This window comes from Gymnoscopelus microlampas (assembly GCF_963454915.1).
Source record: "Gymnoscopelus microlampas genome assembly, chromosome: 11".
Lineage (NCBI taxonomy): Eukaryota > Metazoa > Chordata > Actinopteri > Myctophiformes > Myctophidae > Gymnoscopelus > Gymnoscopelus microlampas.
Genome location: NC_139948.1, coordinates 25,634,226 through 25,654,816, shown reverse-complemented (window position 1 = coordinate 25,654,816; position 20,591 = coordinate 25,634,226). Strand labels below are relative to the sequence as shown.

At 42.1% G+C, this 20,591-nt stretch overlaps 1 protein-coding gene across 1 annotated transcript in view; it reads left to right on the top strand.

Annotated features, from left to right (window-relative positions):
• The window catches only part of flii (FLII actin remodeling protein), a 24,324-nt gene extending 4,747 nt beyond the window's left edge, over positions 1–19,577 (top strand). The window contains exons 5-31 of the mRNA XM_084070891.1: positions 1,495–1,742; positions 1,890–1,993; positions 2,103–2,278; positions 3,005–3,162; positions 3,441–3,525; positions 3,743–3,890; positions 4,040–4,170; positions 4,769–4,876; positions 5,869–5,973; positions 6,427–6,606; positions 8,707–8,789; positions 9,185–9,259; positions 9,368–9,451; positions 9,619–9,790; positions 10,030–10,137; positions 10,525–10,716; positions 12,100–12,204; positions 12,365–12,454; positions 13,196–13,335; positions 13,639–13,891; positions 14,298–14,452; positions 15,052–15,112; positions 15,338–15,466; positions 15,843–15,949; positions 16,179–16,284; positions 16,861–16,926; positions 17,041–19,577. Of these exons, the coding sequence (XP_083927017.1) occupies positions 1,495–1,742; positions 1,890–1,993; positions 2,103–2,278; positions 3,005–3,162; positions 3,441–3,525; positions 3,743–3,890; positions 4,040–4,170; positions 4,769–4,876; positions 5,869–5,973; positions 6,427–6,606; positions 8,707–8,789; positions 9,185–9,259; positions 9,368–9,451; positions 9,619–9,790; positions 10,030–10,137; positions 10,525–10,716; positions 12,100–12,204; positions 12,365–12,454; positions 13,196–13,335; positions 13,639–13,891; positions 14,298–14,452; positions 15,052–15,112; positions 15,338–15,466; positions 15,843–15,949; positions 16,179–16,284; positions 16,861–16,926; positions 17,041–17,175 (3,504 nt within the window). The 3' untranslated portion in view covers positions 17,176–19,577. The remainder of the gene's footprint in view (positions 1–1,494; positions 1,743–1,889; positions 1,994–2,102; positions 2,279–3,004; positions 3,163–3,440; positions 3,526–3,742; positions 3,891–4,039; positions 4,171–4,768; positions 4,877–5,868; positions 5,974–6,426; positions 6,607–8,706; positions 8,790–9,184; positions 9,260–9,367; positions 9,452–9,618; positions 9,791–10,029; positions 10,138–10,524; positions 10,717–12,099; positions 12,205–12,364; positions 12,455–13,195; positions 13,336–13,638; positions 13,892–14,297; positions 14,453–15,051; positions 15,113–15,337; positions 15,467–15,842; positions 15,950–16,178; positions 16,285–16,860; positions 16,927–17,040) is intronic.
• The last annotated feature ends 1,014 nt before the right edge of the window (positions 19,578–20,591 follow it).

The window sequence follows — 20,591 nt, the reverse complement described above, 5'->3', positions numbered from 1 at the left end:
CCGTTAAGCATTACAGGCCCACTCTTTTTCTGCAAATTGTATGTTTATACTGTTCATATTTCAAATGTATACATTCAGCAAGAATTTCAATGTTTATCCAACTCGCCTCTCCTTCCTCTTCATTACATCTTCCTGACGTGCTTCACTTTTCCATAGCCATATTTCTACTTAAGTGACTCGATGCTGTAATTGCTTTTTCGCTCTAACCTGTATATTAACTTTGATGTATGGCTTATCACGGGTGTACGGTATCACCACAGTGAAACATGTGCCGGCTAGTCAGCAACTTTTATTATTGCCTGTGTCATTCTGCTGCCGAGTCATGCTGTGTATATAAAGCAAGGTCATTTTGGATCTGTAATGACTCCACAGGACATCTGCAAGGTTTCAATTACAGGCCTCATCTTAAATTCAATTGTAAAAAAAAAAAAAACAAAGTATAGCTCTATCACAGGAGCATGTCTGGGCCTGTCACAAAGCTGCAAAGCAATATTATACTATATATCTGATGGAGATGTACCGATACAATTTTTTTCCTTCCCGATACCGATTCCCATAACTTGCGTATCAATATCGAGTACCGATCCGATACCAGTGTGTAATCTAAACAAATCCAGGACAGCGGTTCAGGGTCTATCTGGGTTCCTTAAGGGGGGTCCAAATAGACCCTTACAGGTCTGTAACTCTTGAGAGTTATGGGGGTCCTCGAAATTTGAAAGATTTGAGGACCACTGATCTAGGAATAAATACAAATTCCATTCATAATTGTTAAAGTGCTGCTACAAGTTAGTAAAATAGTGCAGTAAAAGTATAAAACAGTCGTGCAACATCAACTGAAGCATTCAAAATATGACTGTAAATTAAATATCATATTCACCGATACCAGCATTTTAAGCAGTATCGGCAGTGTTTCCAATACTGGTATTGGAACAATTCTAATATCTAATTGACTTTTTCATACCACTTAAAATGTTTAGCTCGTTTTTTGAGTGAAAATCAGCCAATTTAAATCGGTGGCAGATCGATCGGAGCACCTCTAATTCAAACATGCCCTACCCTCTTCACTTGGTTTCAATGATTAAGTTAAATAAAAACTGAAACGTGCCACTTCAACACCATCTACTATTTAGGCATTTAGCAGACTCTCTGCCTATTCCGATCTCGCACTTGTAAGTAGCTCTGTATAAGAGCAAGCACAAATTCTAGTCTATAAACAATGTAAACACTGTTTATAGACACTTGAGTGAACACTGTAGTGCCTCAAAGAAACTAGGATACCAGGTAATCAATGAACCTAGCATCTGTCTAAATAACATGCTGTCTAAATAACATGCTATCTAAATCACATTCTTAATATTGTAGTTCAGAAAGTGACCAAAATATTTCTGCATAGTAGTAGCCATATCTTGGTCAATCGTCTTCTACATCAATCAAAAGAAAAGGTGGCAAGAAGGGGTACAGGGATAGTGAAATGTGTCTCTTCTTCCACAACAGGACCTGAGCTACAACCAGCTGACGGAGATCCCCAGGGACCTGGAAAACAGCAGGAACATGCTGGTGCTTAACCTGAGCCACAATGGCATTGACTCCATCCCCAACCAGCTGTTCATCAACCTGACAGACCTGCTGTACTTGGACCTGAGTGACAACAAGCTGGACAGCCTCCCGCCACAGATGAGACGTCTGGTCCACCTGCAGACACTCACTCTTAACAACAATCCTCTGATGCACGCACAGCTACGGTAAAAGGACACTTTTCTGAATTATTTTGGCAGGCCTTTTGGGTTGGTACAGTACTTTTAAAGGTATGGTACCATTTAGGGTTTCTTTACTGTTCTAAAATGTGTGTGTGTGTGTGTGTGTGTCTGTGTGTGTGCATGTGTGAGTAGCCAGCTGCCAGCCATGGTGGCCCTACAGACCCTCCACTTGAGGAACACACAGAGAACCCAGAGCAACATGCCAACTAGCCTGGAGGGACTGGCACACTTAGCAGGTAACGCACCACAATAAACATACATCGTGCAATAATACAATTTGTGTTCTTTAAAAAAAAAAAACACCTGCATGCCATCATGTTCTTCTCTACTGTCTCTGTCTCCTAGATGTGGACTTGTCATGTAATGACCTGACGCGGGTGCCAGAGTGTCTGTACACGCTGAGCAGTCTGAAGAGACTCAACCTGAGTAGCAACCAGATCTCTGAGCTGTCTCTGTGCATCGACCAGTGGACTCAGCTAGAGACACTCAACCTCAGCCGCAATCAGCTCACCTCTCTGCCTGTAAGGAACAATCCTGCTTGTTCACAATTATTAACAACTTAACCCCTAGCATCGCTATTCTGGGCATGTCATAATAGGCAGACATTTGTCGAGCTTTCACCTACAAGCTCACAATGCGTTGCAACACGTGAGAGATTTGGTGTAGAGGGGAGAAAAAGGAGGGGACCAAATATTGTGAGCTTGTAGGTGAAAGCTCGACGAATGTCAGCCTATTATGACATGCTGGAAAAATAATCAAGTGAAGAAAAAGGGAATGTCAGCACACGATAAACTGCTCTCTCATCTTGCTTATTTATTTAATCAAAAATAATGAACAACGTTTTGCCCGTGATGAAGCCCTACACGGGCGAAAAGTGAAAATGTATCTGCAATTGTCAACACACCATGTGATCGTCACAAGCTTTGTTATTGTACATTGTGTAGTCAATGTGAAATTGAATGTTTCAGTGTTGGTGGTAAAGTATATATATAAAATAAAGGTCTATGATCATACAATATAAATGTTTGAATAATACATTTGTAGCACTGCCTTATGGTGTCCATCTGACCGCTCCTTTCTAGAAAGCATTTCTCAGTAGAAATGTAATGGTAAGCGAAGGCATTTCTCAGCAGATACAGTATGCTAGGGGAAGAGATAGATGGGGCCTTTGTTGATGCTGTGAGACACTAAACTGTGAAGCATTGCACTTCAAAAATGAAAAACATTATGTGTGTTTCTGCATTCAGTCAGCGATCTGTAAGCTGACCAAGATGAAGAAGCTGTATGTGAACTCCAACAAGCTGGACTTTGATGGGGTTCCATCTGGAGTGGGGAAGCTGTCCAGTCTCGTTGAGTTCATGGCTGCTAACAATAACCTGGAGCTGATCCCAGAGGGGCTCTGCCGGTAGGAAAACACGCATTCCGTACATACTGTACATATACACACAAACATACAAATGTGCATATAAAGATTAGGGATGTGTTGATTTATTGGCTGAATCCGCTTGTTTTCATTGGATTGGAGTTTTATGCATTGTCCAATCAGAAGAGCTAATCTTAAGGCATGAAAGATTGAATCAAAAGGGGTGGAGTCTGTTTTAATGCAAGGAATAATATTTAATGAAGTTATGATGAACATTTAAGCTCCTACTAGTGTTTTGTTATTATTGTGTTATTGTCTAGGTGTGGTAAGCTGAAGAAGCTGGTACTGAATAAGAACCGCCTGGTAACATTACCTGAAGCCATTCACTTCCTCACTGACTTGGAGGTACAGTAAACGACACGCTGACAAAGTATAGTAATAAAATGCTGCGCAGTAACAATAACACCAATTTAAAGCAGTGGATCTCGACTAGATCCGCATTGGAGCAACATAAATAGCAATGTTATGTTAATTGTGTTATTTTGTGTCATATAATTCATGGCCACTTTTGCATACTGAGACACTGTTTGAGAAACACTGGTATTAATATTCCTCTGGGTAGATCCTGGATGTGAGGGAGAACCCCAACCTGGTGATGCCTCCAAAGCCGGTGGACAGAACTGCTGAGTGGTACAACATCGACTTCTCCCTGCAGAACCAACTGAGGCTGGCTGGGGCCTCCGCTGCTACTGTAGCTGCTGCCGGAGGAGGTGTGTGTGTGTGTGAGAGCACATATTTGCTCATGCATTTTGTGTCACTGGCCATTTTTTAAAGACCTTTGCACCTATACAAGTCAATTCTAACTTTAGATATATACTGTATATCAGCAAATGAGTTAAATGAGTGTGTACGTGTCCAGGAGCCAGCCCTCGTGACCCCATGGCGAGGAAGATGAGGCTCAGGAGGAGGAAGGACTCTTCTCAGGATGACCAGGCCAAGCAGGTCCTGAAGGGCATGACTGATGTAGCGCAGGAAAAGAAGAACATGGAGGTAAGGAGAGAAGGAGAAGCAGTACATATGGTTTGTTTATGCGTTTAAGCCACTTAAGCCCTATATACTTTGTCCTACGAAGAATAGCAAAGATAGCCGATCTACAGGCTCGCATGGACCACAATGGAAACGAGCCCGCCAGGGCTTTTTGTGTTATCCTTTTAGCATAGCTTTTTTGACTGACCGTATTCAATCAATCAATTAATCAAAACTCGCAGCATGTCGCATTGTGACGCGTTGTGAGCTTATAGATCTGGTATTTTTGCTATTCTTCACCTAAAATACTTGACCTGCCCAAAAATAGGGACACAAGTGTTAATGCGGTTAACAAACAGATTGACAAAGTTTTTCATGAGAACCAGACCCATACAGTATCTAGATTTAACACAGGGATGGCAAACAAGGGTTTACGAACAGTGCCTCGGATAATGAATGAATAATGAATGTCATGAATCTGTTGACCTTTAGAAATGTCACTTAGACAACTAGTGGTATTGTATCCAGTATACAGGAGGAGGAGGGGGTGGTGTTCAGACGAGGATGGGAAGAACATGGATGTTTCATTTCAGTAAACTGACGTCTGTGTTAAATGTTTCAGGAGAACGGTGAGCTGAATTACGCCAGTCTGAAAGTACGGCGATGGGACCAGAGTCTGGAGAAACCTCAGCTGGACTATTCTGAATTCTACTTGGAGGACATTGGGCAGGTGTGTGTGTGGATACAACTGGTCTTTAGCTGTGCATGTGTGTGTGTGTGAAAGTGAACGCATGCTTGACCTTACTTCAAGTTCAATTTTATTTAAATTGCAAAATCACACGTGTCTCAATGAATTTATACAATAAGCTAAAATATGATTTACATCAACATTGAAGCAATAATAAAATCAATATAAACAAACAATCAATTCTAAAAATCATTCGGCACAGCTTACATTAAAGGAGAATTCCGGTCATTTTAAGTGTTATGTTTGATGTGTGTCAAATCACTTACCAACGTAGGAATGAAAATCGCGTAACTCCACAGAGCCCCCTATCGACCCCCACCGTTGTCATTATAGGAGGATATAGGATAGCCCAAATTCGCCTATTTTAACCAATGCAAAGTCTGTTTTTTTGCTTCTAGTACTCATTGTTGAGTCCCATGATAATGTAACAGGCGCTAAAACTCCCGACAAGCTAACGGCTAATAACAAACGAGCTAACGCTGGGGCTGCTTATCTCTCTGCATGGCAGCCCCAGGTTGCCAGGTCGGGAGAGAAACCAGCAACCAGCATTAGCTCGTTCTGTTATTAGCCGTTAGCTTGTCGGGAGTTTTAGCGCCTGTTACATTATCATGGGACTCAATAATGAGTACTAGAAGCAAAAAAACAGACTTTGCATTGGTTAAAATAGGCGAATTTGGGCTATCCTATATCCTCCTATAATGACAACGGTGGGGGTCGATAGGGGGCTCTGTGGAGTTACGCGATTTTCATTCCTACGTTGGTAAGTGATTTGACACACATCAAACATAACACTTAAAATGACAGGAATTCTCCTTTAAGTCCACCTTGCTTATAAGCAGTGTAACCTTATTGAACTCATCTGGCTGAATACGTTCTAAATCAAACATGCAGAACATCTGCAGTAAGTGTTGATGTCTCAGTTTGGGTTATATATAAACTACATCCAAACATCTGTGTCCATGTCTTCCCTGCAGGTTCCTGGCGTGAGCATATGGCAGATAGAGAACTTTATCCCCATGCAGGTGGAAGAAGCCTTCCATGGAAAGTTCTACGAGGCCGACTGCTATATCGTCCTCAAGGTGACATCACTTAATTTATTTATTACTGAAATATTTCTTGATTTCTGGACACTAACTGTACACTGCAGGGGAAGAAATCAAATAATATCATCTGGTGACTTGACCCTCTCGTCAGTTATTATACATTTGTCAGTTATTAGATGCATATTTCCAGTTTCCAGATATTTTTGTTTCATTTAACCACTTATACTCTATACTTTGTTGACGGTGTCCCCTCCTTTTCCCCTCTACAACCAAAAAATCTACCTCTAATCTCTAATTGTGAGCTATGTTTGACAAATGTTTGCCTATTGTAACATGCCCAGGAACGGATTCTAGGGTTCATTTGGTTAAACTCTCCTCAAGGTGGTTTTCAAAGTGGTTCTCCACCCAATCTTACCTTCATCACTCCCCCTGTATCCTTACATCTCTCCCTCCATCTCCCTCTGTATCCTTGTCCTTCTTTCCATGCAGACCTTCCTGGATGACAACGGAGCGTTAAACTGGGAAATCTTCTACTGGATTGGACAGGAAGCCACGCTTGACAAGAAGGCTGGTGCTGCAATCCACGCCGTCAACCTCAGGAACTTCCTGGGAGCACAGTGCAGGACCATACGGGAGGAGATGGGCGACGAGAGCGAGGAATTCAGCGCTGTACGTTGAAATACATATATATATATATACACACACACACACACACACACACACACACACACACACACAGATGTTATAGATCCATCCACAAGCATGTTTCTGGTTCTTGTAACGGTTTCTGTCTGTCGAGTGCTGTAATGTTCAAACGCAAACTTATTGTGGTTGGTTATTGTCTCCGCCAGGCCGAAAGGCATGGCGAGAGAGTATGTTTTACCCTCCGTCCGTCCGTCCGTCCGTCCGTGTGTGTGTGTGTGTGTGTGTGTGTGTGTCCTGTCTGTGTGTTAACAGCTAATCTCCGGCACCGTTGGCCCGGTCGCTGCGAAACTGTGCACACCCACTCCCTGGATGCCAATTCAGAACCTCTGCCCCACATTTTTCACATGGGCCTGTTATAGCGCCACCAGGAGGCCGATTTGTGCAAACCCATTTTTTCTCATTACACCTACAGCTTCTAACCAAACGTCATGCAAATCGGTACACAGTATCTCTATAGTCATGTGATCAACCCGGATCTGTCCGATTTCCCATATTGCATCCTCATTGGCTAAGGTTGGCTTCCAAAGTTTGCAGGATTGGTCCCTTTTGAACAAACTGCCTCCAATCATGAACGCAGCTTGCCATTTCCATAAAATTGCACACGCACATTCCCACTAGGCAGAGGAAGAAATGCCACTTGAACATTTTCAAATCAGCCTCATGGTGGCGCTATAACTGGCCGATTTGCATTTTTAACTATAACTGCACCGATCTGCGTGAAACTTTGCACGCACACTCCCTAGAGGCCAAGGAAAAACATTGGACTGCATTTTTCACATCTGCTTTTTACAGCGCCACCAGGAGGCCGATTTATGTAAAATACATTTTTGGAGATTATTCCTTCAGATTATGTCCAAAAAACACGCAAATTGGTACACTGCATCTCCATAGTCATGTGATTCTGATGGATCTGTCCGATATTTCATATTCCATCCTATTTGGCTTACAGTGGCTTCCAAAGTTTGCAGGATTGGTCAGTTTTAAACAAAATGCCTCAAAACATGAATGCAGTGTGCAATTTCCGTGAAAGTTTGCATGCAGATTCCCACTAGGCCGAGGAAGAAATGCCCCCCTTTTCACATTCACATTGGCCTTTATAGCGCCACCAGCAGGTCTAATTTAGCAAAACACATGTTTGGAACAAAATGCCTCAAATCATGAATGCAGTGTCATCCCATTGAAAGGCCTAAGAAGAAATGCCACCCTTTTCACATTGGCCTATTATAGCGCCACCAGGAGGCCACAATAACCTACCTGACCTGGCGGAGACCTGTGCTCCGAGGAGCACTTTTTCTAGTGTTAGAAGTCAGTCTGCTAAGGGGCACGGTGGCGCAGTCGGTAGCGCTGTCGCCTCACAGCAAGAAGGTCCTGGGTTCGATTCCGGCCGGGGACGCTGTGGGCGCTGGGGGCGTGTCCTCTCCTCCGCGTCATCAGCGCCCATACGCTAGGTGGGGTTGGCGAAAGGGCCTACTCTGTGTGGAGTTTGCATGTTCTCCCCGTGTATCCCAGGGTAGTTAATACCCTCACAAAAACATGTAGTAATCCTGGTCACTATACCGCCTCCCCCATGACAGCTGGGGCGCCTGATGGAGGGGAAGGGAACTGGTTGGAATAACGTGTTCCTTCCACGCGCTACGTCCTACCAGGGAAACTCCCCCCTGTCAGGTGTCAAGAAGGTCAGTTGGCTCTCATGCACTGAAGGAAGCATGAGCTCGACCCTGGCCTCCCCAGGCTGTGGGGGACTGGTGTAGCGCTGGTGTAGGGCTGGTGTAGCGCCCAGGATCACTTAGGAAATTGGCACCGGGTGAAAAAAATGGGTTACAAAAATCGCGGGATAAAAAAAAAAAAAAAAGTCAGTCTGCTAAATGCTATCACTCACTGTTAGAGCAAACGTACATATACATAAACAGATCTGCATGCCACAATGGCACAGTACACACACACACAAACACAAATAACATATCTAGCAACTTGTACCTGGTCAAATCTGATCTTCTCATATGGAATGCCCCCTAGTTAATAAAAGTGTTCGTAGCTCCATTAACAGGAACTGTGATATTGTAGGTCTTTGACAATGAGATCTCCTACATTGAGGGAGGAACAGCCAGTGGCTTCTACACTGTGGAGGACACGTCCTACACTGTCAGGTGAGCATTTAGTGAAGCAGTAAAATTGTAGGACACAGAGAATGTCCAAACTAGACTAGGAATTCCCTATCAGTATATGTATTGTTTCTGTATAGTATGTTTATCATCAGAAATGAACTGAAATGGATCAACAGCGTGTTTCTCTAACCTATTACTTAAACACAACCATTTCAACCGTATACTTATTCCTTACATTGGAGATGGTTTAAGTGAAAGTGAATGTGAATACAAATGTAATCATTCATTTCTAGCTTTATACCTAAACTTTATCTAATCAAATACCTAAACATAACCATGTATGTATACAAGATACATAAATGCAGATCCGTTTTGAACCCTGATTTTAAGTCTATGATTACATAGTGTTCTTACCAGATCATGGCTGCTTCTTCCAGGTTGTACAGAGTTTATGGCAAGAAGAACATCAGATTAGAGTCTGTTCCTCTGAAGGCCTCCTCCCTGGACCCACGGTAACGCGTACACACATTCTGAAACACCCCACACACACACATACACACAGACTCCTCTGATAGTGAGTGTTGTGGTGCTGACATCCTGTCTTTAATGTCTCTCTGTAGTTTTGTTTTCCTGTTGGACACCGGGCTGGAAATCTTTATCTGGAGAGGAGCCAACGCTACACTCAGTGGTACCACCAAAGCCAGGTTAGCGCCGCACACGCACACTCACACACACACGCACACGCACGCACACACACAAGTCTGGTGAGATCAGAGATTAAGTAGTTATAATTAGTTTGGGCATAGAGTTTGGGCAGTGACTACAAGGGGTAGGATTTCAGTGGTTTATGTGTACTGTTGTCATCCCGAAGGTTATTTGCAGAGAAGATCAATAAGAACGAGCGCAAGGGAAAGGCAGAGATCACCACTCTGGTTCAGAATCAGGAACCTCCAACTTACTGGGAGGTCCTGGGAGGACAACCTGAGGAGATCAAGAAACACGTACCAGATGATTTCTCTCCCATCAGACCCAAACTATATAAGGTAAACCGTAAAAACAACGAAGACGGTCGATAACACTAGACCTGACATGTTCTACTGGTACCCTATTCTATGGTCAATTAGAGCCAAAGTGCAGCAAGCATGCTGTAAAAACTAGGACTTGTAACTGTTACGATGACTATCGCTGAACGTCTTGGTTGTACATTCTCTTCATGTTTATTTACACGTCCATTGTGACATAATTTGTGTGTGTGTGTGTGTGTGTGTGTGTGTGTGTGTAGGTTGGTCTGGGTCTGGGCTACCTGGAGCTGCCTCAGATCAACTACAAGCTGTCGGTTGAACACAAAGACGCTAAGGTCAAACTGGACACAATGCCAGAGCTCAGACTGGTAGGTACTTCTGCACAGACATTTGAGTTATCAATGAACTAATCAACTTACTTAATTAACTTAATTAAATTACAGTAATTGAATTGTAGGTTTAGTAATGTATCATGTAAAAAGGTCTCATATGTGCTATTTACAACTTCACCAAAATATGAATGCTTGTGTTGGATTAATCGAACAATTGAAAAAGATATGATTTTCGGCAGATAAAGTTAGTTGCAGCTCTAAATGTAAAATTGATTTCCATTTCCCTACCTCCCTTGTCTCTCTCTCCCTCTTCTGTTATTTCCACCCTTATTCTCTCTTTATCCGTTTCTCCCCAACTCTCTCTTTTCTTCCTCTCTCGCCATACCTTCCTTACCTCCCCCGTCCATCTCTCCCTCCATGCAGCTGCAGTCTCTTCTGGACACTAAGGGTGTTTACATCCTGGACTGCTGGTCAGACGTGTTCATCTGGATCGGCAGGAAGTCTCCCCGCCTGGTGCGAGCCGCTGCTCTCAAGCTGGGCCAGGAAATCTGCTCCATGCTGCACCGACCCAAACATGCCTGTGTTACACGCAACCTGGAGGGCACGGAGAACCAGGTAACACACACATACACACATAACGTACATACAGGAAGCAAAATCTATGCAGTAAAGTGTACAATACAAATGAATGTTACAGATTTTACTGTGTGCACATCATCCATCTGCAGATAATTAACTAAGCGTTCCTCATAAGTGCATCAAATAGTACCCATACTTCTGTAGGTAATAATAAAACAGCAATTCAGAACTTATCCTCCTATAACTTTGTAAAGCTCTGTCTGTCTGTCTGAACACGTTTTTCTCCTCAATGCGTTCTGCAATTGATCTGAACTTGCACACGGGCAATGATTACCATGTGCAGACACTCAGGAACAATATTTTTCACTTTTCCCAAATTCAAGCTGTTTATTAGCGGGGTTTTTTTGGGCTGCAATGACCAATTAATTACCAGCTAAGCTTTCTTCATTCACCTGAGTGGTGCTAATAGTTGCTACTACTACTTTGATTAGGGATTTTCAGCAATACAAATGCAACGCATTCCATGTACATGACAGTGGCAGCTCTCCCAAAGTTTAACTAAGCATTTACTGTGTATAATATAACCCAAAGTCTCCAAATAATTTGAGTGCGCACATGCCTGGGTATGGACTAGTTTTAACAAATCGGTATGTTTGTATGGTAACTCATTAAGATCGGGAAAGCCTATACTTTGTCATACCTTTAAAACCCGGGAAAGCATAGGTGTCATTTTAGATGTTGCTATGTATATAGCAGCAGGATTTCTTTTTTACATTTTGAATAACAAATTTAGGAATTAGAAGGCGTTTTTAAAACGTACATCAGGTCGAAATGGGTTAATACAATATTATATAATTATAAGTAGCACATCTGCAGTGGTTAGAGGTGGTCTCCCTACTCTTCCCTACCAGTACGACATCTAGTCATTAAGTAGCCCTGCCTTAAGCTCATGAGCCCAATATCTCCCCTGGCCAAGCAGGGGAGATGTTGGGCTTACACCTCATCAGCGGTAGATGTTTGGTTTCCTGTGTGGGGGACCGGGTTCGATTCCCATGTGTTATTGCAGTTGCAATCACTCTGTTGTGAGATGAACAACTTAGATTCAAGATTTTCAAGAGTGAAATTATTTGGTTTTGGTTCCTCAACACAGCCTTGTAGCAGCATAAGTAAAACAATTACAATTAATTAATTACAAATAATAATAAAGAATAGCAATAATGATAAACAATGTGGCAACCATAGTTGGAAGAGAATAAATACAGTATATACATTGGTCACAGTAAACTTGTGGTGTTGTGTGCTTGCACACTGTGCTTGTGCAGTATGTGGGTAATAATACTGCAAACATAGGCTTAGTTGGGGGAGTTTTTAATGAATTGTAGCTTTAAATGACTAATTGTCTCCTCTCTTCTGCCCAAGGTGTTCAAGTCTAAGTTTAAGAACTGGGATGATGTGTTGAAGGTGGACTACACCAGAGCAGCTGAAAATGTGCAACAGAAAGGAGGAGATAATCTACAGGGCAAGGTAAGCATATATACTGTACGTGCAAAAGCATGGAAGAAAAAAACAAAAATTAGGAATTTGTGTTGTGACTTCTCGACTCGACTGACCAGTAACACTCTAATTTCGTGGTCAACTTGATGTTCTTTCTCTCTCCTCTCTCTCTACCCCCCCCCCATCCCAGGTGAAGAAGGATGCAGAGAAAAAAGACCAGATGAAGGCTGACCTCACTGCCCTCTTCCTCCCCAGACAACCAACCATGCCCCTCACTGAGGTAAAAAAATAAACACATCTTCCTTTCCTTTTCTATGTATGTAAACCACACGGCTCCTTACCTCTCCATGAACACACACTTATAATCTTTAGCATCACCACAACAAGTTTCTTCTCTAAAATAGCCAGCTGGCATTTCACTAATGAAAAGGGTTTCCACGGTCCCCTGGAAATATTTTGATGTTAGAAAAACAGTTTTCCAGGCCTGCAAAAGGTTTGGAATTAATCAAATGTTTTTTAAAAGTGATTGGATATACATTGTTTTTGCCTTTTTGATTTTGTTCATAAAATGTCCAATAACATTACATGAAATATGTATTATGTTAAAATGCAGTGCTGCGCTGCACGAGCTGTGTGAGTGTGGCTTTATGTATACAGGATGTCACGTGACAAAAATAATAGTTCAATGCGAATAACGTATAACGTATCATGTTGCAATATGATACGTTATTAGTTTGTAGATAAGTTATTTTTGTCACGTGACACATTCGCTCGAGTCAGTCTTGGGGCATTGATAGTACACTGGTGTAAGAGCCTCATTATTGCACCAGATGATTGATGTAGGCCTGGAAATGGGGTAAAATACCGGTACTTTAAATTTATGGGAAAGTTTTGAAAATGTATTGTTAAAAAGGTCTGGGAGCCCTGAATGAATACTTCTGTCAGAGCTAGCTTCCCTTTGAACTGTGTGACAGAGTAAAGTTACATAACAGAACGTTGACCTGCTCTGACTGTCATCCAGGCAGAGCAGATGATGGAGGAGTGGAACGAGGATCTGGACGGCATGGAGGGATTCGTGCTGGAAGGGAAGAAGTTTGCCCGTCTGCCAGAGGAGGAATTCGGACACTTCCACACCCAGGACTGCTACGTCTTCCTGTGCAGGTGTGTGGATGATGTACATAACGCATTTGTGTGCCGTGTGTTTTACGAAGGTAAAACCTCACATTGTGTCGCATAGCTTGTAGATCTGCTTTTTTGTCGTACAGCGGTGTCGGCTAAGTAACTGGTTAATAAGGGTTGCAAAAGTGTTTCATTCTATTACACCAGGTAAAAGAAAGTGTGTTTGGGTAAATGTTATTTCATAAGAATGAATCATGTAAACCACAATGTCAGCAGTCCTTCAGTGCTGTTTCGCTGAAAAAGAAAACCGTTGCGTTCTTCTGACCTCCAACCATGTCTCCATAGATATTGGGTGGCAGTGGAGTACGAGGACGATGACAAGGACAAGGAGGAGAAAGTGGGAGGAGGAGGAGGAGGACGAGTCCGTGGAGGAGGAGGTGGTGAAGGAGGCGAGGAAGACGACGACAAGCAGCCAGAGGAAGACTTCCAGTGTGTGGTGTATTTCTGGCAGGGCAGGCAGGCCTCCAACATGGGCTGGCTCACCTTCACCTTCTCCCTGCAGAAGAAGTTTGAGAGCCTCTTCCCCGGCAAACTGGAGGTACAGTATGCCTTTTGCATTTTCAGCCGTGGGGAAAAACTATGATGGACACACAGCATAAGTGGTCAAAGTTTGTATTGCCTTTCACATAGTTTGGTTAGATTTTTGGGGGGACAGATTTTAACCACATAAGCCCTGCCCCCAAACCCCCCTCCCCTTAGCTCTTACTGTAACCCAAACATAACCCTAATTCTGACCCTAAATCTCAACCCTGAGTTCTGGCGAAATGTCCTCACTTCTACTCTTGCTGCTGTTCTCTTGCGTCCGGTCTCCCTTGAAAAACCCTTGCATTGTATAAGTGAGAAATAGGTTCTGTAAATCACATTTAGTTGCATCCTGTGTATGAAAAGCACTATATGAATAAAGGTTTATTATGTTTTATAAAAACCTGTTTGTGTTCGTCTAGGTGGTGCGTATGACCCAGCAGCAGGAGAACCTCAAGTTCCTCTCGCATTTCAAGAGAAAGTTCATCGTACATAAAGGAAAGAGGAAACTGAAAACAGACTCAGCCCAGCCCTCTCTCTACCACATTCGCACCAATGGCAGTGCCCTCTGTACCAGGTATACCCCCCCCCCTCCACACACCCCCTACACATACACACACATTTAGATCTGAGGCCAATTTTAAAAATGCCTTCTAAATCCTGACCTAAGTTTTCTGAAAATATTTTTTCAAAAGTTACAAAAAAATGATGTCGCTATATACTGTACATAGCAACAAGAACGCCAAAAGGGGTTCCCGGCTTGAAAGGTATAGTTATGTAATGGGGTTTCAGGTCTAAATGGGTTACGCCGTGTGTCCAGTGTCACCAAAGGTTATTTTTTCCCAGCTGAAAACGCAAGGCGCTCTCCTACTATTTCAACCCCGGGAGCCCAGATAAAAACACCAGACATGAACGTGCAGCGCAGAGTAGACGCTCAGTGCCTCGTCACCCTGCTGAGGTTTCCTGCATAGCATAAAAACACGGCGCTCCCATTGAAAACAATGCAAAACCTAGCTGTGCTCAGGAAAATATGCCTCGTAGGACACAGCCCTTAAGAGCAGTAGACTCACAGTGGTCCCAGACAGAATGCTAAAGAAAGACTTGGTTCTCTCTCCTCATGTTTAACGCGTTCTTTCTCAGGACTATCCAGTTTAACTTGTTCTTTCTCTGTCTCAGGACTATCCAGATTGGAACAGACTCCAGTCATCTCAATTCAGAGTTCTGCTATATTCTCAAGGTGAGTGTCTTTGAATCATGGATGCCGAAAGTGAAACAGCTTGAGATTATTATTTTTTTCACGAGGACGTTATCTTTCAAACACTGTGTACAGCACTTAGTTATCATAAACAGCCACATCACCTTGTCCAGTGTCCCCTGGCTAATTTACATTCCGCACAGTGAGCAGTATATTGATATGCAAGGCCATAAAAGAAGGTAGACTGACCGTGTGTGTGTGTGTCAGGTTCCCTTTGAGAGCACAGACAACCAGGGCATCGTTTACACCTGGGTGGGACGAGCTGCTGACCCTGATGAAGCCAAGCTGGCTGAGGACATCATGAACAACATGTTTGATGACACATACAGCAAACAGGTAAGTGTGTGTGTGAGATAGAGAGACAGAGTGCGCGCAGGCATGCATGTTCTTTTGATCATTATTACCTAAATCAGTGGTTCTCAAACTTTTTAATTTCAAGGACCCCCACAACTCAGTTACCCCACTTTGAGAACCGCTGACCTAAAATATAAATGCAAAACCTGTGTCCAAACAAAAAATCACACCCTGTGTGAAGAGAGTGGTGCCTTTGATGAGCCCCGTATTGATGTTGTCATCAATGTTTGTTTATTGGACATACATACATACGGACGGACACACGGACAAAGTCATATAGGAGTGGTTGGCACCACTCAAAAATGTGTTCAGAATGTATGTAAAGAGGTTCATCAGTGGCTTCTTACCTGTCTCCTAGGTAATTAACGAGGGGGAGGAGCCAGAGAACTTCTTCTGGGTGGGGATTGGTTCTCAGAAGCCGTACGACGAGGATGCGGACTACATGAAATACGCTCGTCTCTTTAGGTGAGATGCATGTGGCACTGAGGGAGACGTTGTGCCTTTCCTAGCTGTTCGAAGGCGCGATTTATACTTCATCGTATGGCAGTGACATGCGGCAAAAATAGCAGATCTACAAGCTCACAACGCGTCACATAATGCCATGCATTGTGAGCTTGAAGATCTGCTATTTCTACATTTTACCTGTCAAGCAAACACTGTATAAACCTTTCCCTCCCTCTGTGCTGTGTGCCAGGTGTTCCAATGAGAAGGGATATTTCTCTGTGTCAGAGAAGTGTTCAGACTTCTGCCAGGATGACCTGGCTGATGACGACATCATGCTGCTGGACAACGGCAAGGAGGTCAGTACAAATGATTTATTACTGTGGTTCTCAGCCTGTGGCCCATGAGGATATTGCAAGTGGGACACCAAATAATTGGTAAAACACAATGATTTTCATTATTAATATAAACAATATATACGCATGTATATTGTTTATTTTAAAGGTTTAAAGAAGAAAAAAAAATAGGAAACAAAAATGTTTTCAGTGTGATCCCGATAAATAGGAACTTAAAGTATATTAGATTAGTTCCAGTGATCCAGGCCAGAACACAATCGAATGGTCTATCATGACGTGCTCTGAAAATGCATGAGGCCCACCCATCTGACCACTTAACACGGCAGCTGACCGTGAAGTGGTCAGATCAGGTGGGTGGGCCGTGATCGCTTTCGAGATTTTCATTGCCCTGATTCAGAAAAGGTTGAGAACCATTGTTTTATTATACGAGAATTTCAGAAATAAATAATAATCTTAGAAATAATTACTATTTCAATTAAATGTATGGTTCAAAGGTTGTGTAGTAGTACAGTATAATTGAATGTATGGTCCAACGGTTGTGTAGTAGTATATTCAGTCTAATGTCTCATTCTCTCACAGGTCTACATGTGGGTTGGAACTCAGACCAGCCAGGTGGAAATCAAACTCAGTCTCAAAGCCTGCCAGGTGAGTGTTTACATGTTCATGCGTGTGGTTCTGTTGTCTACATGTGTGTATATCCCTCTACTGTGCTGTATGTCTGTAAATGGTGTCACTGTGTGTACTTGTCTCCTCTCCTAGGTGTACATCCAGCACATGCGCTCTAAAGACTCTGAACACCCCAGGAAGCTGCGACTTGTCAGGAAGGGAAACGAACCTCACTGCTTCACACGCTGCTTCCACGCCTGGGGAGCCTTCAAAACCCCTCCCGCATAGAGAGAGAGAGACACACACACACACACACACACACACACACACACACACACACACACACACACACACACACACACACACACACACACACACACACACACACACACACACACACACACACACACACACAACCACACACACAAAAACCATACACAAATATACATGTGCCCTCCCATAACATGTACACACTGTTGGCACATTCATACAGTGAAAGCGGGCATGCATGTACCCACATACACATACATACAGATGAAAACACAAACCAACACATTTGCTGCCATGTAGTTTTCTTTTTTCTTACAGTGAAAGCTGCCTATGCCTTTCCCAGCTTTATCTGATGTCCACCTCTGTTCCCTGTCTCTTTCTCTCTGTTAGACTGAGACATTGATTTAAAGACTCAGCTGTGTCCTACATTGGAAGGCATTGGCTCTTAAGCTAAAAACAGCAAATGAGCAGAACACTTCAACATTTCTATGTGTAAGGTAATTGTCTAGAAAAATGAGAATGGAAGTTGGGAAATGGTTTTTAATACAGTGTCCAGGAACTTGACTTAAATTTTCTTTTTAAGGCATCTTGGCTTTTGTGTAATGCGCAATCTTGGTGATACTTTGGTTCAGTGTCTACTTTTGCAGGACAGCAATCTAAGGTCACATTTGGGGGAATTATGCTTTTTTTTTTGTCTCTTTGACATCTTTACCTGCTTCTGCCTCTGTAAGATAAGGGATCTCATCATAGCTGTGGCTTTGGGCAAGATGGTGACTTTAAAATAATTTTCTGTGCGCTGAGCATTTTATCAGCAGCAGAAGGCATGATTATCATCATTATCGAATGAAAAGCAGAGATTTATGTTGGAGAGAACTCTAAGGTGTACAGATGTTTTGTAAAGAGTGCTCCGCCGCTGTTCCCCAGCTAACATATCGTTCCGTCACGTGACTCGCATGAGGACAATGTCATATCGCACAGGTGAAGACGTCTCCATGGGGCAGCAACACCATGCTCGCCATTATGGCCGTTTTTGCTACTCTTTGACTTTGCGGTGCCATTACGTGCACATCACCTGAAGGTGGCCCTAAAACAGGTTCAAATTTGTATCATTAATTTGTCTACATCATAACTGAGAGACAGAACAGGCAGTGGCATCATTATTTTTCCTTTTTGAGGAATGTCTGTTTATATATTTTTATGTCCGTTTTTTACGTCATGAGATCGTGTTTTATGCGTGTTTACCCTGGACGCCTTCAGTCAAATATCTTGTCTCTATGGTCAGTCTTCTCATCTCCACAGTTGGACACCTTTATGACCAAACTCTGCTATTTTCATGTCTGGCCGGGAGGAAAAGAGAAAATACCCAGAAAAATCACATACGTGTAGGTCAGTAATTATTCGCTGTAGTCTGTTTTTCTTGTTTTACCTGGTTACTTCATGCTTAAACTAGTCTCTGATTGGCAAGCTAGAATCAAAACCAGCAGTGCTTTGTCACATAGCACTAGACTTGAGAACCACTACTGAATGGTTGAAAACATGATTTCTCTTTTCTTCTGCAAGTACAACATTAGAGCTATCAACTAGCTTGAAGTTATTTCTTTTAAGCTAAGATGCTTTTGGCCCTGACTAAGACAAATGGAAGTAATGTGGTCGAGTCCATCAACCAATCCTGTCCGTTTACTTTTTAAGTGGTCCTGATTTAGAGAGCAGAAAGGAAGACATGACATTTTGCAGAGTTTTGGTACAGAGCCTAGTGTTACCTTAACTTTTAGGGACAGAGCTGTTTTAAACGTGCAATCAGTAGAGCTCGGGATAAACCGAAACTGTTAGCGACAGTGCTTTCTCTTGTCAAAGTCACAGGCTGCATTCACACTATCAAGATTCTTCCTTCTTATTTTTCCACAGCCTTGATAGTAAAATTGTTTACCAGAGAGATTTAGGAAGGGATATTTTTGGCAATCTGGACACAATCTAAATGGGAGAATGTATGTATCATGTTAGAAACATGTCTTGATAAATGTAAAGTCAACCCTGGTTCGTCTGATCTCAGATGGTCAATTACCAATGTTTAGTAACATTGGTAATTAAATAACAATGGTTTATGTGAAGTTAAACTGATTCCAGATCAGTGTTACCAGGGGCAGCTTTACTGTGGAGTATACAACAGTCTGCAGGGATTGGTCCAATAAGCGCCAGTTGATAGAAGTAAATGATAGCTCAGTTATATATATTTACAAAACAGCTGCTTACCACAACCCTCTGTTTCTTTATACTGTATTTTTGTTGGGTGAACTGTATGTTTGTCTGTTTGCTGACTGTCACACACAAATGTGTGTGGTCTTGCACACGCTCTTGATGCCACCTGCAGATGTTTTATTTATGTATTTTATATTAAAAATTAAAGTTTCACGTCACTATAATCTTTTACCGGACACTGTTATTTGTGTGGCGTTCTTTGATCAATTCAGACATATCATTCCTGTTCTTTGCCATTGAAGCTGCTATGTAATTTGGTATTAGCCTTTACTTGATTTCTACATTTAAATCCATTTCAGTAGTTTTTTTGGCGACACTTCTGGTAGCTCCATTGCAACTAGTGGTAGGCAAAGTACTCACATTTTAAAAGTATCAATACCACCATGTAGCAATACTCTGTTAAGTCCAGTATTCAAACATTTTTACTTAACCGGGGGCCTATTTCACTAAAGCAGAATTAGGGATTAAGCCTGGATTTAATTTAGCCAGGATTAGCGATGAATCGGTTTCATGAAAGCTGAATTATCTTGCCAGATTATCTTGGCCAGAGCACCCTGGATAAATTCATCCATGACTCGATTTCACGAAAGAGAATTTACGCAATCCTACCTTAGTTACCATGGAAATTTAGCTGTCAAGTTAGCCTGGTAGGGACCAGGCTAACAGCCAAGTTTACTTAATCCAGTGCCTTGTTCTTCAAGTTTTTCCATAGTTAATTCAACACACGTGTGGACTCATTTTAATCACCCTGCATTCAAATAAAATGAAATACAATAAGATATAATCAATTTGATTATATTACTGAAATAGAGTGCGACCATGAATCATAATTGTTTCACAATGACATGTGATATGTCATTGTCACTCTGTCAGTTCATATTGTTAGATGTTTGATAATATATTACAGATTGTTTTTATATTCTAAAAAATGTCTGACTGACATATATACACACACATATACATATATATATTGTAATGTTTGAGAAGTGCAGCGCCCCGAGCTACAATATAAAAAATATTTTTAATAATAAAACATTAATAAGTGTTAATACGTTTATTTATATATATTTTTTGGACAATATATAGAGGATGAAATGCATAATGTATTAAATAATAAAGGTAATATCAAATACATTGTAAAAAATCACGCCCTGTGTGTAGGTAGCGGCGCCTTTGAT